Here is a 27,617-nt window from a genome sequence, read left to right as displayed (position 1 = left end):
ATTTAGCAACGGTGACCTTTGTAGTATTTCAAACCTATCTAGAAGATTCCTGTTTTTAGAAATACATCAATAGGTTACATGGAAAATGTCTTTGAACTGACTCCTGCTCTGCAAAGAATGCCTCCTCCTCCGCCTCCTCCTCAGGTACTCTGTTCGAATCTGTTGATAGTTCTGAGCCTCTGTGAGGGTACAATACTATAAAGGTTTGAATATATGTAAAAGGTAATATACAAAGATTGAGTCTTTGTTTTAGGGTTGTTGACCTGGAAGTTTTTTAAAGTAATAATCTTCTTTAATCTTTATTTATTGAAGCATGATAAATACTGACTGATAGTGTGTTTAAGTTGATGAATTACTTGGTTATGTGGAATACCCCAGTCATACTATATTGTAACCAAGAGTGAAATTTGACATCTTTGACATCCCATTCACTGTAAAAATAGACTCCTTTTTTCTTTTGGTCATTATAATCATAGTTTTAAAGATTAACAAGTAAGTAGTCTTAATTAGTTGACTCAGAACTCTTTCTTTCAGCTTTTTGCCTGAATTCATCAGTGGAGACTTTGATTCTATTAGGCCTGAAGTTAGAGAATACTACACTGTTAAGGTAAGACATAATTCTATATTTAAAATATTTCTCATATGATTGCTTTTCCTATGTTTTTCCTGGTTTCCTTTGTGTATGTGTAGGGATTGAGAAACTAATTGGTTTGTTTTTTTACATTTTTATCAATTATGATATACATTCAAATGGAAATTTAGAGAATGGCAAATAGAAATATAAGTTTAGAAATTCAGTCACCACCAGATAAGCATTAATGCTTAGTACTTTAAGCACATATTTTTAAAAAACATTTATAGTTTATGGGCTATTTTAATAATATACTGTTATTGCCTAAATCCTCATTAGTTGCTATTTATTTTTCACAAATCACTTTTTATTTCATTTAATGAATGAACTATGTTTTACTTAACCAATTCCCAATTGATTGACATTTGTATCCATTTTTTACCTTGTAAACTAATAAAAATATCTTTGTAAATGAGTTTTTTTAAAAATGCATAATTATAGAGCCACAGTTTTTACCTTTAATATTTAGTTTTTAAAAAATATTATTACCCTGTTCTGAATAAACCTGTTTATTATATTTAGTTTATTGAAAATATTTTAGTTTTTTAAAACTACTGTTAGCCTATTCTAAAGAAAATTATTCATTACAACTTGAAATTGACAATAACATACAGCTTAAAGTTTTCATATTGTTACTGCTATTGTGAAAGTCTTCTAGTGATCCTTCCTGGCAAAGAAGAACATGCAAATGATCTAATTGAGAATGATGGAAGGCACATAGGAGTATTATAGCGATCAATTATTCAAGCTTTCACTGGCTTTAGAGGACAATGCAGAGTTTTAAAAATAAAAATTATAGTGTCAGCAATTCTAGCCACAATACCGTCATCTATGTTATTCTGAACTAATTAGAAAAATACACATATTTTTAAAAGAAACAGCAGTTACTGAAATATTAAAACTTTAAATTCTTTATAAGGCTTGGGGATGGGTGAGATAAAATAAAAAAGAAGAAAAAGGAGGTCTTTTGAAGGAAGGAAGGGAGGGAGAAAGGAAGGAAGGACGGGAAGAAGGTGGGAGGGAGGGTAGAAGGAAAGAGAAGAAAAAGAAGGAACATATGATTCAGGGTGAGGAAGCAAAGGTACCAGTTTTATAAAGCAGAATAGGCTGTTCTGATAGAAATCCCGGGGCTGGCAGTGAACGTAGCTCAATGCACATCCTATCTGCCCACCAGCTGATCAGACTTTCCCATCAGCAAAGGAAGACTGTTCCCAAGTCAGAGTTTGATATTCATGCTCAATTACTTTAACATTGGCAAGTTTCTATTCATTCCCCACAGTCTCACTTCTCATTAACTCCATATCTCAACCTCACTGAGACGGAAAGCCCTCTCAGCCTTGCTTACAATGCAGAGTTTCATAAATTCATAGTTATTAATCGTATTTTCGGGAGGGGAAGAAACAGCGGGAGAGGCAGGAACAAGCACTCAGAAACAAGAGGAAGATCTGGCCAGATGTGACTTTTCTCCTCCTCTCTTAAATGCTGCTGGCTGCCAACACTGGAAGTGCTGATTTCATCAGTCCATCCCAGATGAGGAAATAACAAAAAATAAGGGGGAACCAGCTTTTCCATTTCCCAATACAGTAAAATGGGGTCAGGGATAAAAGAAAATTTTGAGTTAATACCTTTTGATGAATTTCTCTTATATTTTTTGCTTTATTTTTTTAACCTCAATGTTAATTTTTATCTGTTGAGGTTTAATTTGGAAATTAAGGTTAGCTGCATCTTCTAATTACTACATTGCATAGTTATGAGATGATGTAGTACAATCAAGTTTTCATGTATTGATGAGAACAACTGCTTTGAACTTTTTGGATCTCTCCCGGAAAGGCACTGGTGTCTTTGATAGAGCTGATGTGCCCCATATAGGTCAGGGCGAATGTTTAGCTACGGTTTTAATAATGATAATGACAACAAGTTAATGCAGCATTACACACAATTCGTATAAGCCATTATCTCCGATTTAAACCATCTTTAAGCTGCTGTGTTACAAATTAAAGGAGGTTATCTTCACTTTCAAAGGCACTTTTCTTTCTTCCATCTGGTCTGGGTTTCAATGAAGCTGAAACTGGGGCTCTGATAAAGTAAAATAAAAAAGAATTTGAAAATGTTAAATGTTTGTTAAAGCCATAAAATTATAAAGTTGATTTTGTAGTCAACATTTATTCATACAACATTTTCTCTCAGTAGATATGTCCTTGACTTACAGAAAAAAACAACAACTTAGGTTTATATGACCATACAAAATGTTAAATGTGTTTGCCTGCTTAATTTCTGAGAATACTAAAATATAAAGTATTTGATTTATTTTTTAAATTCTCATCTGAGGATATTTTTCCATTGATTTTTAGAGAGAGTAGAAGAGAGAGGGAAAGACAGAGAGAAATATCAATGTGACAGAAATACTTCCATTGGTTGCCTCATGCATGTTCCAGGACCAGAGCTGGGAAGGAACCTGCAATTGAGATACATGCCCTTGACAGGAATCGAACCAGGGACCCTTTGATCCACAGTCCGATGCTCTACCCATTTAGGCACACTGGGTAGGGCTGATTTGTCAGCTTTTAAACAGAATATTTTATACCTCAGATCTTGCAGTCTGTGGTACAGGGGACCCTCGAACAGTGCAGGGGTTATGGCACTGACACTGCACAGTCAAAAAATCTGTCTTATCACTTCTGACTGCCCCAAAACTTAACTGCTAATAGCCTACTGTTGACCCGAAACCTTACCAATAACATAGTCATTAACTCATATTTTGTATGTTGTATCATTTTAGACTGTATTCTTACAATAAAGTAATCTAGAGAAAAGAAAATACTAATTAAAACATAAGGAAGAGAAAATACATTTGCATTACTGTATTATTGATACTATATGTCTAGATCTTCTGTTTGCAAGATGAACCATCTCATCTGTCTGTCAGTACCTACATCAATATTGTCTTATATGATACACAACACTGTAGATATTATATGTATTACACTAGACATCAAAAAGGGAAAGATAATGTGAAAAAGAAATTTATATTTATTGACAGGTATGATAATTCACACATTGATAACAAAGAAGCAGCAATATGATTGCCTTATAGAAGCCTAGTATAATTGATGGAACAGTTGGTAGCTAGGAGATTATTATAGTATTAAATTATGTGCTATAGTTAATATTATGCAGTTGTGATTTAATACTACATCTTTATGTTTGTTTACATTCCTTTTGACTGCAAATAGCTCCATGTACAGTTTTGATAAATTTTAACTTTTTATAATAGACTTGTATATTTTGTGGTAATAAATGATAAAATAGACTGATATCTACATATATTTTATGCACTCGTGGCATACCTAACTTTTTCTTAAATTTTCTGTATTTTGTGGCTACATAATTTGCTATTTTTTTTCAAATTATTGCAGATCTCAATATATTTATTGAAAAAAAATCCACATATAAGTGGAGCCCTGCAATTCAGATCTATCTACATTGTTCAAGGGTCAATGGTAGAGTTATCTATTGTTGTGTAACATTTTATCCTAAAACTAGAGGCCTGGTGCACAAGTTGGGTTCCTAGGCCTGGCTGGCGATCAAGGCCGATTGGGGCCTTTATAACTGAGATCTTAAGCCAGGGGTGGGCAAACTTTTTGACTCGAGGGCCACAATGGGTTCTTAAACTGGACCGGAGGGCCGGAACAAAAGCATGGATGGAGTGTTTGTGTGAACTAATATGAATTCAGAGTAAACATCATTACATAAAAGGGTACAGTCTTTTTTTTAATTTTTTTTTAGTTTTATTCATTTCAAACGGGCCAGATCCGGCCCGCGGGCCGTAGTTTGCCCACGGCTGTCTTAGGTCCACATCATGTTTCCATATTCTCGAACCACTGTCATGTACCATACTGTGTTCATCCAGATTTGACAAGCTTAACAAAGATAAAATCAGAACTTAGAACTAGAGTCCTAATCCTGATTTATGACTAGGGTTATTTTCACCCCTGTCTAGAACATGGCCTTGTGGAATGCCAAAGTACTCCCTTATAGCACAAAGGAAGATATTCTCATATTCCCAGATCACCTATACCCTGGCTAATTTTCTACTACCTGATCACCTTAGTTCTTCAATGTTCTATCGTGGCTCAATCCCTTGTCCTGTAAATAGCTTTCATGTCATTGGTCTGGCCCAATATTGCACCCCAGATTGGGGGTGGAAGGGAGTGACAAGATGGCAATGGGAACGTAGAGAGTTTGGTTGTCACACTGACTTATCCCACTAATGGTGATACTGACACTCATTCCCAAGGATGATAAATACCTTGTGCAAGGTATTTGCAAGTCTTGCCCAAAGGCCCAATGCAATCTGTTGACAAGCAGTAATAGCACTGAGTCCCAGTTTAAAAATAAAATTTTATAGAAAACATGAATATTGATTCAAAAGCATGGCCATATCCAAATTTTTGAAGACTGTTCTTGATAGGTAAGGGTAGTATGTCTAACTTCTTTAACCCGTGCTCCTCTGGATAAGTATAAGATGCTATAAATGTTACCTACAGTCACAGAAAATTGCTCACCTTTTATATCTCATAATGGCTGACATTTTAGGAGACTCAGGATCTGAATTTGAATATAACTTTTCCCAGTCAGAATAATGGGAAATTGGTTTTTTGTTTGACATTTGAATAGAATGTCTTATTTTTTAAATAAGTGAACCACTGATATTAAGCAGGAAATGCTTTCATTTTAATTACAGTTTGAAAACACGGATTCTCAAATGGTGGGGATGGGAGGTATAGATAAGCTTAGTAATCATCAAGAGATGTCAAATAATACTGAATCTTGGCCATTAGTAATGTGCATTTTAGTTTTTACAAATAAAGTGATTATGGTTTCTTGAACTAACTATGCAAATTATTTTTTGAGTTGACAATTTACACACATGGAAGTCTTACCAAGGTACTGAAATTAAATCATGTTACAGAACCCTGGCTTTCTCATACACATATAATAGTGATTAAATAATGTTGTACATGTAGAAAGAAGCACTCTACAAGTGCTAAATAACTTTTAATATATGATGGTAGTATTTTGTTTTTCTTTCTAAAATTGTTTACTTAAGAACTTTTCAATAACTTTTCAGCAACATTGCTTTTAAAAATATCTTTATTCAGTTTATATCCATAAGTGTAAAATTTATGAATCTGGATTTTATTTATATTCATACTCAAAATATCCTTTTGAGTTTAATAATGCTTCAGGTTCAGTTCTGTTTAAATTTCATAGAATCTCCCATAAGTTTTTAATCTCTAGTTAAAAACACCTGCATTGATCCACCTAATCTCATGAATCTTACTATTTTCTAATTTTTAGCTGTGCCTCTTTCTCAGTTGTGCTCAGCCACAAACCAGCTACTTTTAGATATACTACAAGCAATTAACTTAGAGAAAATGGAAAATTGGGCTGTTAGAAATTGTAAAAATGTTAGCAAGTTTGATTGCTGTGCCAAACAGAGGAAGCTATATAGCATGTAAGGAGCTATGCTTCATTTAAAAATATATTTCTTTAAAAATTAAAAAAAACCCCACCCCTGGAGAATAGTAAATTTTTAGGTTTAAGTATTAACATGAATTAACATATGCCAAGATATAAAGGTAATTATAGACAGGCAGTTTCCCTTGATGACAGAGTGACAGGTTCTTCACTTTTTATTCTTAAACTGGTTGGCTCACCTTATTAGCATCTCACCAGGGGAGTGATGGAACAGGCAGGAACATTATGCGAAACCATCTCTTGAATATACTTTAACTCTTATGCTTGTCTCTATTACAGTCCTTTCAAATTGACTTTATTTTATATTGTCTGTATTTTTCAAAGCCTGTTTTTTTTAAAAATTTGTTTAACATACTTAAGGCATTTAAAAAGGAGAGCCTGTGCTCTTCACATTTTAAGAACTCCCAGGTGTCTCACATGTGACTTCCTCGGCACCTGCCTGCCTCTCCTCAACCGCCTAGTATTGCCTGTTCTCCAGGGCCTCTGAGACTCTTCCCTCGTTTGTCTGGCTTGTGGGACCCCTACTAAATAGTCCTCCAGCCTTACAGTTCCCACTATAGCTGCTGGGTGTAATCCTTCCTTTATAATTTTCTCGTAGAGCTTGATATAAACAATTCATCAAAGTTTTCCTCCTTATCCCTGTTAATACATGACCTCCTACAACCTGAAGTCTATAGTTGTTCATCCTGGTGTCCCCAGTAGCTAGGTTCTCTTTTAATGTTTACATGAAGCAAGTATCTGATCCTAATTTTAGAACCAGCATCAAAGCACGGGTGCCGTGGATACTTGGTGTGAAAAAGATTCTGTGATCAGTTATGAAATTTGACCTTCTATATGCCCCTTTTGGACATTCACTGTGCACAATATCATTTTAAGTAAGTCTTCCAAAAATCTAATTCTGTTTACCTTGATATTTGTTAAGTGAATTTGATCATGCAACAGTATTCTTTATTCTTTTATTTTTTTCTTCTGTCCTTCCTCTATCTTTTTTTCTTTTCTTTCTTTTTTTAATTAAATCCTCACTGAGGGACATGTTTCCATTGATTTTTAGGAGGGAGAGTGAGAGAGAGAGATATTGATGTGAGAGAGACACATCGATCAGTTGCCTCCTGACACAAGATGGAACCCACAACCATAAACTCCAACCAACTGAGCCATCCATTCAGGGCACAATACTGTTCTTCAGCCACAGCACCTAATGTAGTTTATTGGTTTCCAACTAGGCTAAAATGTATTTGGATGCTTAGAAACTTGTTTTGCTTTTTCAAAAACTTTTCAAAACTCCATATAGGTTTTCTCTCTTTCTAAAAGCCAATAAGAGAAAATTATCCAAAGAACCTTGAAAATAATAATAGTCAACCATTTTTTGGTGCTTACAATAGGCCAAATACTTTTGTGTGTACTTCTCTTTATAAATTCATGGAATCCTTGCAACAAACTTTATTAGAAGGTGAGAAGTCTAGCTACATTTGACAGAGAATGGGGAGTATGGAGTTGGAGTCTGGTCCAAGCTTGTCCAGCTAAGAAAGGTTGAAGGGGAGCCAAACAGGCTCTTTTAACCACTTTGCCATAATCCTCTAGATTAATGGAGGTAGTTTTCTCAAAGCAAAGCAAGGATCTGGTTCACATGCTGAGGAAATTCTGGGACCTCCTTTTCTCTGTATAAGCATTTAGCTTTCCCTTTTCTGTTTCTACTTAGTTCTAAGTAACAGCAGCAATACCGAGCCTTCCTTCAGTGTTCCCCTCCTACTCCCGTTCCCCCTCTATCCGCCCTCCTCCTCCCCCTGGACGCACACACACACATATGTGTCCTTGTCTTTCTGGGAGGACTTGGTAGAGAGCCTTGGGAGGCTGGTTCTTTCCTCTGCATATGTGTAGTGGTGGTGAAGGAACAGCGCCCAGACAGAGCAGGTCTCAGGAACATTACCAAATAGCTTATTCAGGCATGTGGTCAAGGAAGAATCTGTTAGCTCTTTGTTTGGGTGTCGCTAAAATAATCCCCTCGTTGGGTGGTTCAGCAGAAAGGCTCACAGGACTCGGCAGAGTCCTCCTCATGGCTCTTAGGTATTGCTGCGCAAGAATTCAAAGCAGAACCAGCCAAAGAGCGCAGACACATGGGGGCAAGCAAAGTCTGGGGAAAACATTCTCCAGTTCCAAGAGTCCTTTCTTGGTGCAGCCACACAGGTCATGATTAATCAACTTGTGACTACAAGAGTGAGGTGTTGTCTCACTGGAGGCACCCACATGTATCCATCTGCACCCCCTCTGTATAGCATGTGCCAAAATTCCAGATGCCCATAGGCAAACAAGCATGTTCTTAGCATAAACCATATTGTTTGTACAAACAATTTAGGCACAGTGAACCACTGTTAGCGTTTTGGAAAAGTTGTTTTTATGTATTTGTTTTTGTGTTGTGTTTTTTTTTATCAGTATAGGGAGCTATTTCCCATTCAAGCTTTCAGATGTCAGCCAAGGGCCAACCTTGCCAGCAGGCCTTTTTAAGGAGAGCAGTCTCAGGTCTATGTTAACTCTTTTGGGCACTTCTTTCATCCAGAACTCTGGCTCTGCTTTTAGGATGGAAGCCATCATTTAAGTGTTTCTGCTGTTCAAAAAAAAAAAAAAAGGTTTTGACTTCCATTAAGAGAAATGGTGACTTTCTTGTTTGAAATGCTGTAGTTTTCAGTTAGTGCCACTCTGAAAGAAAAAGTTATCTTGTTACACCCAGGGCAGTGCAGATTACACTAGATTAGAATGTCTCTTTATGTTTGGGATTGAATGGAGAATGGCTACAAGGTTAAATTGTGTTTATTATTTTCTTTTATATACCATCTAGAAAACCAGCAAGAGGCAACTTGTTACTTAGAGTTTAATCATGTGACATTCCTGCTGAAGAAATGGTTATTTGTCGGCTGTCATTGGATGATTTAAAGACATCTTTTTAATTTGAAAAGTAGAGATGTTTTCAAGAGGCTGGTAAATAAGACTGAAGGAGCAGTCTACCCCAGTGTGCTTTATACAATGAAGAGGAAAGTGGAAAATGGAAACTTTGTGATTCCCTTTGTACAGGGTAAAGGAGGATTTTCATTCCAGTACCAGGAGCAGAGATCATTTAGATTCCAATTGGCTTCCACTATTCCTCTTGGCAAATTTGAGAACAATTTGGGCTAATTTTGGATCTGTTTCTTTGATTATCCAGAGTATATTTCATTTTGCTTTATGCCTGCTGCACTTTTAAACTGGCAGGTGGTCTTATTACAGAGTTCCGGTCAACTCAGTATAACGAGTGATTGTGGAAAGTCATTAAAAATTAATATGTTCAGTTTTTTTTAGAAGATTCTTGAATATATCTCCCCAAAATATTTTATGGTGTATATCATGCTTATATACAAAAATAGAGGCACCTTCAGCAGTGACTAGAGGATAATAAAGTATGTGGGAACTACATTTTAAGAGTGATCATTTACCAAAAAATTCTAATGTCAAGGGATAGTAAGTTATATTTCATGTGTTCAGAACCACTTGAAAGATGATCTTAGGTACTATCTTGTCTTCTCTTCTTTACTCTATGATTGACAACTATTCCCCCTCCCGGAAGTGTCCATTTTTTATACTGTTCTTTAGATTCTAAGTCCTCATTCCTGCTTCACACCACTCCAAAATTATCTTAATTTTCTCTTCCTTTCCTTGACAATGAAAGACATCTTTCCCTGAATGAAACTTATCTCTGTTTACTATTAAGAGGCAATTAAATTAATTCACAGTAAGAAATTCCTGATGAGCCCTGGCCAGGTAGCTCAGTTGGTTAGAGCATATGCCAAGGTTGCTGGTTTGATCCCCCGTAGGGCACATACAAGAATCAACCAATGAATTCATAAGTAAGTGGAACAACAACTCCATGTTTTTCTCTTTTTCTTGCTCCCTTTCCTTTCCTCTCCCAAAAAAATACCAATCAATAAAAAAATTTTTTTAAAGAAATTCATCATGGAATGCTTTTCACCAGATTTCTTAGTGTTAGTTGTTTTAAAAGAAGAAACTCTTCACCCTCATATGTTATTACTAGGAATACACATTTTTGAACCTTTCCTAGGAAGCACTCTGGCAATATCTAACAAGGATTTTTAAAATGTGCTTATGATTTTCCCAGCAATTTTATTCCTAGAATTCAATTATAAGAAAATAACCAGAAACACATATACAGAGATATTGACCATAATAGTATGTTTAATAGCAAAGAAAAAATAAATTGTCATAAATGTAATGATAATATAATTATAGTGATAATATAATGAGTTGGGAAAGCAGCAAATGGCTCTAGCCATTCATTACCCACTTTGGCTGGCTGGAGGAGCCCAAGGGCTTTCAAAGCCTTTGGCTCCCATGGAAGCAGCAGGGAGGCCGGCAGGTGTCATGTCTGCCTAAGAGCTAAAGGATTTTCAAGTACTTAAAGCTGGAAAAAACAAACTACATAAAAGTTCAGTATAAATTACAAAGGCATTTTCCTGCTTAAACCTTTTAAAGTACTCAAAGTTTAATTAAGCAAGATTGAGTACAAAGCATGTTAGGTTAAGAGTATGGGCTTCAGATCATATACAATGTCCTCACCAGCTGTGCTATTTTGGGCAAGTTATTTAATCTCTCTAAACTTCAATCCACATATGTAAAAATGAAATAATTACATTTACCTTATACAGTCATTGTGGAATTCAAGAACATAATTCATATAAAGTGACTAATATCTCACACAACACAAGGGGTACTCGGATATTAGATTATTAATGTTATTAATTTAGTGAGGAAGATAGTTAATTATCAAGAGATCATAATTTTGAGATTCTAATTTGAAGATTAGATACTTTTAACATTACCTGCTTTTTCAGAGAATTAGATTATATTTTCTGGGGAAAATCCTAGTTTATTTGATATTTTATAACTGTATACATTATATTATGCTAGATAAGAAGCTATACGTAAGTCACTCCAAATAAATTTTTAAATTTGTGTGCATGGTACCTAAGAGGAAATAACTTTTTAATTCTTAACCTTATAAATTTAGTCCATGAAGTTACAGTAGAAGTTTCAGAGTCCCAAAAAAATCTTTGTGGGATAATTTGCACAAGTCCTGCCTTGGCCTGGGTAATGGATGGGCACTGAGTGACTTAACCTGGAATGAATAAGGTAACAGCTAATTTAGGAATGCTTTCACCAGATTTAACTCCTTGCCTCTTATTTTAATGAGGAAAAATCTCTCTCTGAAAATAGTGCATGAAATAACAATTGATATGTTATCATCATTTTTTTCAAAAGATATGTTTTCTTTTCCATTAAGGAATATTAGAAGAGACAGCATAGTATAAACTGATAAGTTTTATGCATGTTCAATGTAAAAACTCATTAACCTATGTTAGTTAACTTATTGACAAACAGTAAATTAAGTGATCATGAATGACAGTCTAATGGTTTTTGCATTGGTCTTTTGAAATTGGTTGATTATGGACACTCATTGCCTTGTAATTTATTTTAGTTGTCAATAATAGTTTTGGCAAATATTTTTGTCAGTAAACGTCAAAATAGTTTTGTAAGCATCCACACAAAGTTCTCAGAGAATATTAATAATATTTTGTTGATTCTAGTAAGCTTTGGTGTGACTTGGTCTGACTGTGACATCTGATGTTTCTAGAGATTCTTCTGAAGTGTGAGGTGAGCATTTGCTCCTAGTCCATCGCTGGGCCCACCACTTTCTGTAGATAATCCTGAGGAAACAGAACAGCAGTTTTATTTGCACAATAGTTGCATTACAGATGAGGAAAAGCAGGTTCAGAGAGATTTTTTAAAGGTCTGAACCTGTTCCCTCAGATTAAATTGCTCACACACATATAGGGTTTAGTTGTTAAAATCACAAAACTAATTGTGGACTTGGAATAGGGATTACTTGGTAAACTATAGCCCCCAGGCCACGTCGGGCTGCTATCTATTTTTGTACAGCTGGCAAAGTGAAAACTGGTTTTTACAATATTGAATGGTGGGGGAAAATATCAAAACAAATTATTTCCTAACATATGAAAATTATGTGAACTTCAAATTTGTTTTATTGGGATACAACCATTTCCTTCATTTACTGTCTGAAGATGATTTCATGCTCTAAAGGCAAAGTTGAGTAGTTGGGCAAGAAGCCCTATGGACTGCAAAGCCTAAAAGAATTACTGCTTGCACCCTAGCTGGTTTGAGTGTGGATAGAGTATCAGCCTGCAAACTGAAGGGTTCTGGGTTTGATTCCAATCAAGGCCACATGCCCAGGTTGTGGGCTTGATTCCCCAGTAGGGGACGTGCAGGAGGCAGCCAATCAATGATTCTCTCTCATCATTGATGTTTCTATCTCTCTCTCCCTCTTCTTCCTTTCTGAAATCAATAAAAATATATTTTAAAAAATAAATCAATAAAAGAATTACTGTTTGACCTTTTACAGAAAAACATTGCTGATCCCTGATCTGTGTATCTCAAGACTTTGTAAATGACTCTGTTCATTACTGAATGCTTACTCCTTGCCACTGGGTACGCAGTAGTGAACAGAGACACAGTGGGATGTGCTTAAAGCTGAAACTTTGATTAATATGTTAATAACCATAAGGTTGATTTAATAAATTCCTATAATAAAATTATTTGGTCAGTCTAATAAAATATTTCCTTATTCATAAGGTAGACTATTAATAATTTATATAATTAAGTTGTTTAGTTCATCTAGTAGTGAAATTATTTAATTTTAGCATTTATCATAACCCTTATTGCTTGAAACTATTTTCTTTTAAAATCTATAATAATAGAAAAAGAGAAGCAAGATGGCGGCGATATAGGCAGACGCGTCCCAGGTCTTGTCCCGGAGCAAACGGAGTAAGCAGCTGAAACTAATAACACCCACCCCGAATTGGCAAATTTACTCAGCTGGTGAGACGGTTTGCAGCCGGGAAGGGCAGACCTCCCCTGGAAAGGTTAAAAACCAGGGATCTGGGCAGGAAAGTTTGCCAGACCTGAGCCCAGAGGGCCGGAGGGAGACCGCATGGCAGACAGCCGCGTCTCTTGGGACAGACACAGACCCTGACCGGGGTAAGGAGTTCCGCGGGTTTGCTGGCGCCAGGAGATTTGAGATTTGGATTTTGTGATTGCGGAGAACTGAGACTAAAGGGGGCATCCTGAGGAACTGATCAGACCATGCAGTGCCCATAAGAGAGGAGCGTTTCCCAGACCATGCAGTGCTGGTAAGAGAGGAGCGTTTCCCAGACCGGTAAGAGAGGAGCGTTTCCGCGGCCGGCCGGCGTTTGTCTGTTTCTTTGTTTTCACTGAACCCTGCTCATAGGACAGTTCGGATACAAACACTCACCTGTGCTGAAGAGAGGGTGAAGGTGCAGACGAGGGGAATCTGGGGAGAGGCTGAGGAAAGAGGGGGAGCCGGAGGAGGTGGCAGCGAATTGAGTGCTGAGACACCCCTGGGCCCAGGACTGGGGCAGCCATTCCTCCAGAGGGTGGAAATTCCTCCCCCCAGCCCCCCCAGGCAAGGAGCACCGCTACACCCAGATTCCACCCTGTATGAGATAAAGGATTAAAACAAGCTGATTAGTCCCTGGGAGTTACCAGGGTCTGGCCTATAGAAGGATTTTCAGTCCCACCAACAACACAGAGCAGGGTAAGGATTAAAAAAGGATAGAGAAGCTGTATAGCCTCAGAGGCCAACCCAAAAACATTGCCACCCAGAGGCTGAGCCACAAACTGACTCTTAGGGGAACACAAATTAAGGCAGACTGGATCACAAATACGGCCTGCTTTAAAATCAGGACTGTGATTTACAACACGGAGGAACAGTGTAATGCAGGCAAATTCAACACTCTCCTAAATACCTTGCAGGACTAAGGCGAACCAGGCTGAAGAGTAGAAGAACCGAAAGACCATCACTACTGCAAATTTTTTCTTTTTCTTTTTCTTTTTAATTTTTTCACCTTTTTACTAAGAAACCAATTTTTTTTTCTCTTTTTCTTCTTTTTCCATCACCTGATTTTACCCTTTCAATTACCACATTTTTATTTTTAACCAGTATTATTACTGCTACCATTTTACCATTTTTTAAAGTGCCATTTTAGTTTCTCTTTATTTTCTTTTGGGATTAGTGTTCTCCATTCTATTTTCATCGTTCCTTTAGCATTAATTTTCCCTATCTCAATTTCACCTCTTTGCTAAAACCCTCTTCCTTACTTTTCCCCTTTTGGTGTCCTGTTTCTCTTACCCTATTCCTGCTCCAGACTTTCCCAATTCCCTCTTTTTACCCCCTGTCTAATTCCACCCTACTTATATATCCTATTTCCAATCTACTGCTCTAAATCCTTATACACCTATTCTTTATCCTTCTTCACTTTCCAAACATTTTTTTCTCTCTTATCTTTCTATTGTTTTCTTGATTGTTGAATATATTGGGCTTTTTTTTTTTTTTTTTTTTTTGTTTGTTTGTTCTGTTTTGTGTTTTTTCTTCTTTTTTAGGACTGGTTGTGAGGTTGTTTTTCTTTTTCTTTTTCTTTTTTTTTTTTTTTTTTTTCTGCTGGTTTTTCCCTTCCCTCCCCCACCCCACCCCGGTTATTTTTGTGCTTCTGTTTTCCCTTACCCCTCTGGATATTATTGGTGGTTTGTAGTTTGCATTCATCTCCAGGGATCTGTTGCTGGAATTTGTTGAGATTAGTGGCAGTTCTATTGGAGTTTGCTCCTCATACCAATAGTCTCTTCCCCGCTTCTACTTCATTCTCTTTTTTCGCTCTCTTTTTTTCCCTCCTCTTTTTTCCCAATTCTATTTTTGCACTCCTTTTTTGTTTGTTTTTTTCTTATTTTTCTTTTCTGTTCTCTCTTTTATCTTCTTCTCTTCTTTCTCCCTTATCCCCTAATTCTCTTAATTCGGGTGGTCACCTTTATTTGGGGTTATTAATATTGTGAATATACTTGTGTTCAGTGCCTGGTACGTTGTGCCTTGCTCTGTTGTATTTTGTGCCTTTAAATCATCGCAGCAGATCCAAGCAACAGCAGCCCCCTGATCACCGCAGCCTCCTGATCACCACAGCCTCCTGATCACCACACCCTCTGTCTGTGGAACAGCAGCTGTACGTGAAGCCTCCCCCCACCAGCCAGAAGAGCCAACACAGCTGTGAACAACACCCACCAGAGGAGCTGCTGCCAACTGGAAAGCAGCTGCTACCGCAACCGTCTGAGCAGCAACCACAACCCAAGGAGCCCCTGCCACCCAGGGAGCAGCCACTGAACATCTCAACATCTACATATGTCAGCGAGATCAAACATGGGTAGGCAAAGAAACCCCCAAAGGAAAGAAAAGGAGGACTCGCCAGAAAAGCAGCTAAGTGAGACAGAGATATGCAACATGACGGAAAAAGAATTCAGAATAAGGTTCCTAGAGTACATGCACCAGATGTTCAAGAAGCAAGAAGAAACAGATGAAAAACTCAACTACTTATGCAAGAAGCTAGAAGAAACAGATGAAAAAATCAACAACTTAAGTAAGTCCCAAGAAGAAATGAAGAGTGACATAGCTTCAATAAAAAACTCCATTGAAAGTATCAACAGTAGACTGGGAGAAGCGGAGGACCGAATTAGTGAATTAGAAGACAAGGAAGCAAAACACACTCAAACTGTACGGCAAATGGAGAAAAAAATTAAAAGACAGGAGGAGAGCCTAAGGGAGCTTTGGGACAACATGAAACGAAACAACATACGAATAATAGGGGTGCCAGAACAACAGAAAGAAATAATATCAGAAAACTTCCCTGAGGTGGGGAAGAAAAAAGTCACACAAGCCCAGAGAGTCCCAAACAAGGTGAACCCGAAAAGACCCACACCAAGACACATCATAATTACCATGGCAAATGTTCAGGATAAAGAGAGAATCTTACAGGCTGCAAGAGAGAGACGGAAAGTAACATACAAGGGATCTCCCATTAGATTATCAAATGATTTCTCAACAGAAACACATCAGGCCAGAAAAGAATGGACGGAAATCTACAAAGTGATGCAAAGCAAAGGACTGAATCCAAGAATACTCTATCCAGCAAGGCTATCATTCAAAATTGAAGGGGAAATAAGAAGCTTCACAGACAAAAAAGGGCTAAGGGAGTTTATCACCACCAAGCCAGCCATGCAAGAAATGCTAAAGGGACTGGTGTAAAAAGAAGAAATATCAAGCTCAGAAAGAAAACAGCCACACACACACAAAAAAAAAGAAATGGCTACAAACAAGTACCTTTCAATAATAACTTTAAATGTAAATGGACTAAATGCTCCAACCAAAAGACATCGAGTGGCTGAATGGATAAAAAAACATGACCCATACATCTGCTGTCTACAAGAGACCCACCTCATTAGAAGGGACTCACACAGACTGAAAGTGAAGGGATGGAAAAATATCTTTCACGCAAATGGAAAGGAAAAGAAAGCTGGGGTAGCAATACTTATATCTGACAAAATACATCTCAAAGTGAAGGCCATAACCAGAGATAAGGAAGGCCACTTCATAATACTAAAGGGATCAATACAACAAGAAGATATAACCCTGGTAAACATATATGCACCCAATGCAGGAGCACCCACATACATAAGAAAACTTCTGGAAGATATCAGGGGAGAGATCGACAACAATACAATCATAGTAGGGGACTTTAATACACCACTGACATCACTGGATAAATCCGCTAGACAAAAACTCAGCAAAGAAACAGCAATCCTAAATGACTCACTAGATCAGATGGACTTAATTGACATCTTCAGAACACTTCACCCCACAGCTGCGGAATATACATTCCTCTCAGGTGCTCATGGGACATATTCAAAAATAGACCACATATTGGGTCACAAGCAAAGTCTCCACAAATTCAAGAAGATTGAAATCATAAAAAGCTTCTTCGCAGACCACGATGGCATAATGTTAGAAATAAACTACAATAAAAACAACCCAAAATACTCAAACACTTGGAAGCTGAATAGCATGTTATTAAATATTGATTGGGTTACCGATGACATCAAAGAAGAAATTAAAAACATCCTGGACACTAATGACAATGAAAACACAACAATCCAAAACCTCTGGGACACAATGAAAGCAGTCCTGAGAGGAAAGTTTATAGCTTTACAGGCCTATCTCAAAAAACAAGAAAAAATGGTAGTCAATCATCTAACTCTACAACTCAAAGAATTAGAAAGAGAGCAACAAGAAAACCCCAGAGTGAGCAGAAGGAAGGAGATAATAAAGATTAGAGCAGAAATCAATGAAATAGAGACCAAAAAAACAATACAGAAAATCAATGAAACCAAGAGCTGGTTCTTTGAAAGGATAAACAAGATTGACAAACCCCTAGCCAGGCTCACCAAGAAGCAAAGAGAGAGGTCCCAAATAAACCAAATCAGAAATGATAGAGGCGAAATAACAACAGACCCCACAGAAATACAAAAGATTGTTAAACAATACTACGGGCAACTCTACTCCAACAAACTAGACAACCTGGAGGAAATGGACAAATTCCTAGAAAAATACAACATTCCAAAACTCAATCAGGAAGAATCTAAAAACCTCAATAGGCCAATAACTATGGAAGAAATTGAAGCAGTCATCAGAAAGCTTCCAGCAAACAAAAGCCCAGGGCCAGACGGCTTCACAGGGGAGTTCTACCAAACATTCAAGGAAGAACTAAAACCTACCCTCCTCAGACTACTACAAAAAATTCAAGAGGAAGGAACGCTTCCAAGCTCATTCTATGAAGCCAGCGTCACCCTAATACCAAAACCAGGTAAAGACATCACAATGAAAGAGAATTACAGGCCAATATCCCTCATGAACATAGATGCCAAAATCCTCAACAAAATCTTAGCAAATCGGATCCAGCAGTACATCAGAAGGATCATACACCATGACCAAGTAGGATTTATCCCAGAGATGCAAGGATGGTACAACATCTGTAAATCAATAAATGTGATACATCACATAAACAAATTGAAAGAAAAAAACCACATGGTCATATCAATTGATGCAGAAAAAGCATTCGACAAAATCCAACACCCATTTTTGATAAAAACTCTCAGAAAGGTGGGAATAGAAGGATCATACCTCAACATAATAAAAGCCATATATGACAGGCCCACAGCCAACATCATACTCAATGGACAAAAACTAACACCATTTCCCCTAAGAACAGGAACAAGACAGGGATGCCCACTCTCACCACTCCTGTTCAACATAGTACTGGAAGTATTAGCCATTGCAATTAGGCAAGAAGAAGAAATAAAAGGCATCCAAATTGGAAAAGAGGAAGTAAAACTGTCCTTATTTGCAGATGACATGATATTATACATACAAAACCCTAGAGACTCCATCAAAAAGCTACTAGACTTAATACATGAATTTGGCAATGTAGCAGGATACAAAATTAACCCCAAGAAATCTGAGGCATTTCTATACACCAATAGTGAACTTTCAGAAAGGGAGATCAGAAAAACAATCCCATTTACCATCGCACCAAAAAAATTAAGATACCTAGGAATAAACTTAACTAAAGAGGTTAAAGACCTCTACTCAGAAAACTACAGGACGTTGAAAAAAGAGATAGAGGAAGACATAAACAGATGGAAGAACATACCATGTTCTTGGATTGGTAGAATCAACATCATTAAAATGTCCATACTACCCAAAGCAATCTATACATTCAACGCACTTCCCATTAAAATACCAATGGCCTTCTTCAAAGATCTAGAACGAACTCTCCAAAAATTCATCTGGAATAAAAAAAGACCCCGAATAGCTGCAACGATCCTGAGAAAGAACAAATAGTAGGTGGGATCTCAATGCCAGATATCAAGCTGTATTACAAAGCCACTGTTCTCAAAACTGCCTGGTACTGGCACAAGAACAGACATATAGATCAGTGGAATAGAATAGAGAGTCCAGAAATTAGCCCGAACCAATATGCTCAATTAATTTTTGACAAAGGAGGCATGAACATACAATGGAGCCAAGATAGTCTCTTCAATAAATGGTGTTGGGAAAATTGGACAGACATATGCAAGAAAATGAAACTAGACCACCAACTTACACCATACACAAGAATAAACTCAAAATGGATAAAGGACTTAAATGTACGACAGGAAACCATAAAAATTCTAGAAGAATACAAAGGCAACAAAATCTCAGACATATGCCAAAACAATTTCTTCACTGATACAGCTCCTAGGGCAGTTGAAACTAAAGAGAAACTGAACAAATGGGACTACATCAAAATAAAAAGCTTCTGCACAGCAAAAGAAACCATCAACAAAACAACAAGAAAACCCACCTCCTGGGAAAACATATTTGCCAACGTCATATCTGATAAGGGCTTAATCTCCAAAATTTATAGGGAACTCATACAACTTAACAAAAAGAAGATAAACAATCCAATCAAAAAATGGGCAAAGGATCTAAATAGACACCTTTCAAAAGAGGACATTCAGAAAGCCAAGAGACATATGAAAACATGCTCAAAGTCACTAATCATCCGAGAGATGCAAATCAAAACAACAATGAGGTACCATCTCACACCTGTCAGAATGGCCATCATCAACAAATCAACAAACGACAAGTGCTGGAGAGGATGTGGAGAAAAAGGAACACTTGTGCACTGCTGGTGGGAATGCAGACTGGTGCAGCCACTATGGAAGGCAGTATGGAGGTTCCTCAAAAAATTGGAAATGGAACTCCCATTTGACCCTGTGATCCCACTACTAGGAATATATCCCAAGAAACCAGAAACACCAATCAGAAAGGATATATGCACCCAGATGTTCATAGCAGCACAATTCACCATAGCTAAGATCTGGAAACAGCCTAAGTGCCCATCAGTAGATGAATGGATTAGAAAACTGTGGTACATCTACACGATGGAATACTATGCTGCTGTTAAAAAGAAGGAACTCCTACCATTTGCAACATCATGGATGGAACTGGAGAGCATTATGCTAAGTGAAACAAGCCAGTCAATGAAGGAAAAATACCACATGATCTCACTCATTCATGGATAATAAAGACCATTACAAACTTTTGAACAATAATAGATACAGAGGCAGAGCTGCCTCAAACTGATTGTCAAACTGCAGTGGGAAGGCCAGAGAGAGTTGGGGGGCAGGAGGGAGGGGAGTAAGAGATCAACCGAAGGACTTGTATGCATGCATATAAGCATAACTAATGGACATAAGACACTGGGGGGTAAGGGAGGGTAGGGGTTTGTCAAGGGCGGGGGGGAAAAAAGGACACTTATGTAATACCCTTTGTAATACTTTAAGCGAAAAATTAAAAAAAAAAAAATTAAAAAAAATATATAATTCAAAATGTTATCTATGCAAACATGCTTATTTAAAACTAGAGGCCTGGTGCATGAAATTCATGCACTGGGGAGGGGGAGGAGGATCCCTCAGCCCAGCCTGCGCACTCTCGCAGTCCAGGACTCCTTGGTGGATGTCCACCTGCCGGCTTAGGCCTGATCCCCGGCAGGCAGACATCCCTTTCACAGTCTAGGGCTCTCGCAGTCTGGGACCCCTCACTCTTTACTGCGGGAGAGGCTCCTGCCATGGCCGCTGCACTTGCCAGCTGTGAGCCCAGCTTCTGGCTAAGCGGCGCTCCCCCTGTGGGAGCGTACTGACCACCAGGGGGCAGCTCCTGTGTTGAGCATCTGCCCCCTGGTGGTGAGTGCACATCATAGCGACTGGTCATTCTGGTAGTTCCACCGTAATGGTTGCTTAGGCTTTTATTATATAGATTCCAAGTATATATCACTGTGAGCACTTTGTAAATTATATGAATGTCTAATCACTATGTTGTACACCTGAAACTAATATAATATTGCATATCAACTGTAATTGAAAAATAATTTTAGAAATTTTAAACACAAATAAATGAATAATGATTACAAAGAAAAAAAATTTTTTAATAAAACTTCAAGTATAACTAAAAAAAAAAAAAAAAAATCTATAATAATAAAAGCATTACATGCTAATTAGACTGGACAGCCAAACAACCTTCTGGACGTCATTCCGGATGTCCTTCCAGATGAAGCTGCGGTAGCGGGGCCCGAGAGAGAGGCGTTTAGGGGCAATTAGGCAGGCAGGAGAGCAGTTAGGGGTGATCAGGCAGGCAGGCAGAGTGATTGGAGCGATCAGGCAGGCAGGCAGAGTAGTTAGAAGCGATCAGGCAGGCAGGCGAACAGTTAAGGGCAATCAGGCAGGCAGGCGAACAGTTAGGGGCAATCAGGCAGGCAGGCAGAGTGGTTAGGAGTGATCAGGCAGGCAGGCGAACAGTTAGGGGCAATCCGGCAGGCAGGCGAAAAGTTAGGGCATCATGCAGGCAGGCAAACAGTTAGGAGTCAGCGGTCCCAGATTGTGAGAGGGATGTCCCAGATTGTGAGAGGGTGCAGGCCAGACTGAGGGACACCTCCCGTCTCATGCACAAATTTCATGCACTGGGCCTCTAGTGTGTAAATAAACCACACTGGGCAAAACCATCCCTTTGAACTAATTTGTGACCTTATCTTGATTAGGGTCATATATTACGATTAGGTATGTTTGTGTTTTCTATAGCTATAGATGTCAGCAGTATTGGAAATTGAGCTGAGCTAATATCTTTCCAGGGCATGTTCTGAAAACCATTGATTGCTAAATTTTTACCAAATTCCTGATAACAGCTTGTTTCCTTGTCATTTGTCTATCTATTAAATACATTACAACTTATTCAGAATGTTCTGAATTATTTGTGTAACACTTTATACTGCTGCATGTGTACATTTGTGTTTCACTTTCCCTGCCTGGATGGTAACTTTGCTAACATTAACATATTGTTCTATTTTAAACTACTTAATTGCATATAAAGAACTAATATTTGTCACCATTTTAAGAATCTGTATCAATGGCGCCCTAAAACAAATGTGTTACATAATTAACTCATGGTAATAGAAGTGTAATACCTGAAAAAATAATAACATCAATATTGCTTTTTCTTTGTTAGATTCACTATTTAGTTTAATCTAGATTTATATTTTAGTGAAATGTACCATTAGTCTTATGACAAAAGAAGTGGTTTTAATCCATCCATCATTTCTCTATCCATCAAACTTCTGTTGACTGCTTGATAATGTACCCGCACTGTCCTAGCAACTGATTTTCATAAGTCAGTTTCCCTGTGCTCAGGGGCATTGCGTCTAGTCCTGACTAAAGATCCTGTGTTCCCAAAGGAACAGCAAAGGATTTTCCAGACATGAGGGTTTGCCCATGGATGTGTGTGTGTGTAATTTGTTCCACTTCTTTGGTTAATTTGCTCCCAGAGTGGCCAGTTTGCTTCTTTTTAGTTTTTAGTCTCCTCAAGTTTGATGAATTATTATGTTGACAGTAGGATTAATTTTCCTTATTTGTAACTTTCTAAATCTTTCTGTACCTTTAATATTTGCTTTTAAACTGCTTCTCCTGGACCTTAGTGCAGCTATCATCTTAATATGAACTCATGATGTTTTCTTGATCATTGCAAATTACATCAATTTTATTACATATTTTCTATCATATGATATCAACACTGCAAGTTTTTGTTCTTTAGTTACGCTTTACTGAGGATAAGCTGATGTAATCAATCAATAGTTTTCTCAATAGGTTTCTCTCATTGCAGTGTATTGTAGATTTTAGAGAATGTTGCTTAGCCCCAAGGTCAAAATGAGATTTCAAATGCCCACACTACCAATCAAACAGAAGACTGACATGCTTTCAGGTTTTGTTAGATAGTGGTGAAGTAGCACTAGGAATTTCTCAGTATGGGATAAAGAAAAAAATGAGCCTCCCCTTATTTGTCTATTTTCTCAAACACACACATATATTTATATTTTATATGTTTACTAATTATGGTATTCACTAGAGGCCCGGTGCACGACATTTGTGCACTGGGGGGAGGAGAGGGGGGGCGGTCCCTCAGACCAGCCTGCACCCTCTCACAGTCCTGGACCCCTCAGGGGATATTCGTCTGCCAGCTTAGGTCCACTCCCTAAGCTGGCAGGCGGACATCCCCTGAGGGGTCCTTAGCGCTGCCACAGAGGCAGGAGAGGATCCCGCCACCGCTGCTGCGCTCACCAGCCATGAGCCCGGCTTCTGGCTGAGCAGCACTTCCCCTGTGGGAGTGCACTGACCACCAAGGGGCAGCTCCTGCATTGAATGTCTGCCCCCTGGTGGTCAGTACATGTCATAGTGACTGGTCGTTTCGCCATTTGGTCGATTTTCATTTTAGGGTTTTATTATATAGTATTAGAGGTCCAGTGCACGAAATTCGTGCACTGCGGGGGGGGGGGGGTGTCCTCAGTCCATCCTGTGCCCTCTTGCAGTCTGGGACCCCTTGCTCCTTACTGCCCGCCTGCTAGCTTCTTACTGCTCAGCTCGCTGCTCCTTAGTGTTGCTGTGTAGGCGGGAAAGGCTCCTGCCACTGCCGTTGTGCTCGCCAGCCATGAGCCCAGTTTCTGGCTGAGCGGTGCTCCCCCTGTGGGAGCACACTGACCACCAGAGGACAGCTCCTGCATTTAGCATCTGCCCCTGGTGGTCAGTGTGCATCATAGTGACCGGTCATTCTGGTTGTTCCACCGTAACAGTCGCTTGGGCTTTTATTATATAGACTAGTGGTCTGGTGCATGAAATTCATGCTTGGGGGTTCCTTCAGCCCAACCTGCACCCTCTCCAATCGGGGACCCCTTAGGGGATGTCCAACTGCTGGTTTAGGTCCGATCCAACAGGATCGGCAGTTGGACATCCCTCTCGCAATCTGGGACTGCTGGATCCCAACCACTTGCCTGCCTGCCTGCCAGATCGCACCTAACTGCATCTGCCTGCCTGCCTGATTGCCCCTAACCCCTCTGCCTGCCTGCCTGATCATCCCTAACTGCTCTCCCCTGCTGGCCTAATCTCTCTCCCAACTGCTCTTCCCTGCCAACCTGATCTTGCCCCCAACTGCCTCTGCCTGTCTGATCACCCCTAACTGCCCTTCTCTGCCGACCTGATTTCACCCCCAACGACCCTCCCCTGCTGGCCTGGTCTTGCCCAGTCTCTCTCTCTCTTTGTTTTTCTCAGCAGTCCTCCAGGCCTCCCTGCCTCCCTATGTCCCTCTTCCTCTTTCCCGTCGGGAAAGAGCAGGGCCAGTGGGGGCTGCTCTACCCTCTGCCCGCCCTCCCTTCCATCCAGGCCTCTTCAGGCCCAGTCTATTTTGTTTCCTCATTCTGAGAGAGGCTCGGAGAGCGAGCTGGGAGGGAGGAAAAGAAAGGGAGAAAAGGCTGTGAGCTGGTGGGCGCTGTGTGTGTCTGTGCGTGTGTGTGGTTGTGAGTGTGAGTGCTGGCCCCACCTCCCCCATCCCCATATCTGCTGCCACAAGTTGCCACCCACCAGAGTCTGCTGCACGCGCAGCCTGTGCATTAGTCAAGTCTTCGGTCATTGCGGATGTGATGGACCCAGGGTTTTTATATATTAGGACTAGAGGCCCGGTGCACAAAAATTTGTGCACTTGGGGGGGGCGGCGTCCCTCAGCCCAGCCTGTGCCCTCTCGAAGTCTGGGACCCCTCGGGAGATAACGACCTGCTGGCTTAGGCCTGCTCCCGGGTGGCAGAGGCCAGGCCCAATCCCTAGGTGCAGCCCCTGGTCGGGCTCAGAGCAGGGCCGATTGGGGAGTTGGGGCGCCGCCCCCTGTCATGCACAGAGCAGGGCAGATCGGGAGGTTGTGATGCCACCCTCAGTCACGCTCAGGGTAGGGCCGTTTGGGGGGTTGGGGCACCACCCCCTGTCACACTCAAGGCAGGGCCGATGGAGAAGTTGCAGCGCCACCCCCTGTCACGCACAGAGCAGGGCCAATCAAGGGGTTGGGGTGCTGCCCCCTGTCACTCACAGAGCAGGGCCCATCAGGGGGGTTGGGGCTCTGTACCCTGTCACGCACAGAGCAGGGTTGATCAGGGGGTTGGGGAGCTCCCCCCTGTCACACACAGAGCAGGGCCCATCAGGGGATTGGGGAGCTCCCCCCTCTCACACACAGAGCAGGGCCGATCAGGGGGTTGGGGAGCTCCCCCCTGTCACTCACAGAGTAGGGCCAATAGGGGAGTTGGGGCACCGCCCCCTGTCACAGACAGAGCAGGGCAGATCAGGGGGTTGGGGCACTGCACCCTGTCACACTCAGGGCAGGGCCAATGGAGAGGTTATGGCTCTACCCCGTCACACACAGAGCAGGGCCCGTGGGGGGCAGTTGGGGCGCCGCCCTCTATCACCCACAGAACAGGGCCGATCAGGGGGTTGGGGCGCCGCACCCTGTCACACACACAGCCGCAGGGCGATCAGGGGGTTGGGGAGCTCCCCCCTATCAGGCACAGAGCAGGACTGATCAGGGGCTTGGGGTGCCTTCCCCTGTCACGAACAGAGCAGGGCGGATAGGGAGGTTGTGGCCCTGCCCCCTGTCACACACAGAGCCGCAGGGCAATCAGGGGGATTGGGCACTACCCCCTGTGACACTGATCCCAGTGCCAGGAGGCCTCGCGGCTCCACTGATCCCGGTGCTGGGAGGCATATTACCCTTTTACTATATAGGATAGAGGCCTGGTGCACGGGTGAGGGCCGGCTGGTTTGCCCTGAAGTGTGTCCTGCATCAGGGTGGGGGTCTCGCTTGGGTGCCTGGCCAGCCTGGGTGAGGGGATGATGGCTGTTTGCATCTGGTCACACCCCCTTCAGGGAGGGGGGTGAAGGCCCCCACTGGGGTGCATGGCCTGTCTGGGTGAGGGGCTGAGGGCTGTTTTCAGTCTGGCGGGTGACTGAAGCTCCCAACCGCTCCTTTTTTTCTTTTTTCTTTTTATTCTGGGCCAGCTTTAGCTCTGAGGCTTGACTCCAGCTCTTAGGCCTCGGCTGCTGAAAGCAGGTATCTGGTTTGTTTGGGTTCTATAATCGAAACACTGTTTCAACTCCAGCTCTGAGATCCCGGCTGGCTGAAAGCAGGTTTCTGGGGTTTTGTTTAGCTTCTATATTTGGAACAATGTTTCAAACTGCAAGCTCAGAGGCCGGCAAGGCAGGCGGGGTACGTTAGCTTCCTCCGTCACTGAAGCAAGCAAGCCTCATGTTCGCTTCAAGCTGCCTGGCTGCCGACCGCCATCTTGGCTGGCAGTTAATTTGCATATCGCCCTGATTAGGCAATGGGAAGGGTAGCAGTGTGACACCAATTTGCATGTTTCTCTTTTATTAGTGTAGATAGTTTTATTTTCCACTGGGCTGTGATATTAGTATCTAGTAGAATCCTATTTCTTATGTATATAGTATTATTTAATGAAGCAGAAGGCACACAATAAGACTCTAAAAAGTAGTTGATTGGGCCTCGGGTAATTGATTTATAATTAAATTTGTGTGTCTTTTCCTGGTTTTGTTTTGTTTTTTTTAAAATATATTTTATTGATTTTTTACAGAGAGGAAGGGAGAGAGATAGAGAGTTAGAAACATTGATGAGAGAGAAACATCGATCAGCTGCCTCCTGCACACCTCCCACTGGGGATGTGCCCGCAACCCAGGTACATGCCCTTGACCAGAATCGAACCTGGGACCTTTCAGTCCGCAGGCCGACGCTCTATCCACTGAGCCAAACCGGTTTCGGCATGGTTTTGATTTATGAAATGAGAGAGACTTGATCAGGAAGAATATGTTCAATTCAACACACTAGTTGTTTTGACTTACTCAGTTCTTCTTGCTTTTCCTTTTATGTGAGTATAGTTAGGAGGGGATGGAGTGGGCATTGTGGTTTTTCCTATCCAAAAGATTTTTTCAGGTTTGAACAAAATCAGAAGAGCCATTAAATTAGAAATTTCTGATGTCAATCCATTGTAATTTCTGATGTCAATCCAAGTCTTTGCTTTTGAAATCTAGTATAAAACAAAATAAAATATAATATTAAAAAGTAATAATCCAGCTTGAAAAAAATGGTGTGTTCATAAAGGCATCTTATTAGTAGAATTGAGTTATTTCAATTTCTACTTTAAGATGACTAAAACTATATTTGTGAAATGCATAGTACAAGATTTGAGCCACCCGCAGGCTCATCTATATATATATATATGCCTAAGCGACCAAACGACCCAATGACCAGTCGCTGTGATGCACACTGACCACCAGGGGACAGACACTCAATGTAGGAGCTTCCCCCTAGTGGTCAGTGCGCTCCCACAGCAGGAGCATCGTTCAGCTGACTGACCTGTCCCGGCAGCCCACCAGCCTTGTGGCAGCCACTCACTCCCTCAGTAAGTAGTCCTGCAGGTCCAATCTTCAAAGAATGGGGCTAGGCACCAATGGACCTGTGCCACCAGTGTCCTGGAATTTGGCCTCGGGCAGGTGGCTGCTTCCCCTCCCTAGAGGC

The 27,617-nt window shown here is 40.4% G+C and overlaps 1 protein-coding gene across 2 annotated transcripts in view; it reads left to right on the top strand.

Annotated features, from left to right (window-relative positions):
- TPK1 (thiamin pyrophosphokinase 1) overlaps positions 1-27,617 on the top strand; it is a 291,146-nt gene that overhangs the window by 126,511 nt on the left and 137,018 nt on the right. For both annotated transcript variants that reach the window (XM_070424090.1, XM_070424091.1), the window contains exon 5: positions 535-607. In XM_070424090.1, coding sequence (XP_070280191.1) covers positions 535-607 — 73 coding nt within the window. The remainder of the gene's footprint in view (positions 1-534; positions 608-27,617) is intronic.

Source organism: Myotis yumanensis, unplaced genomic scaffold (genome assembly GCF_028538775.1).
Source record: "Myotis yumanensis isolate MYYU_CA2020_CCGP unplaced genomic scaffold, mMyoYum1.0.hap1 SCAF_9, whole genome shotgun sequence".
Classification (NCBI taxonomy): domain Eukaryota; kingdom Metazoa; phylum Chordata; class Mammalia; order Chiroptera; family Vespertilionidae; genus Myotis; species Myotis yumanensis.
This window is presented reverse-complemented; position numbering and strand designations above follow the sequence as displayed.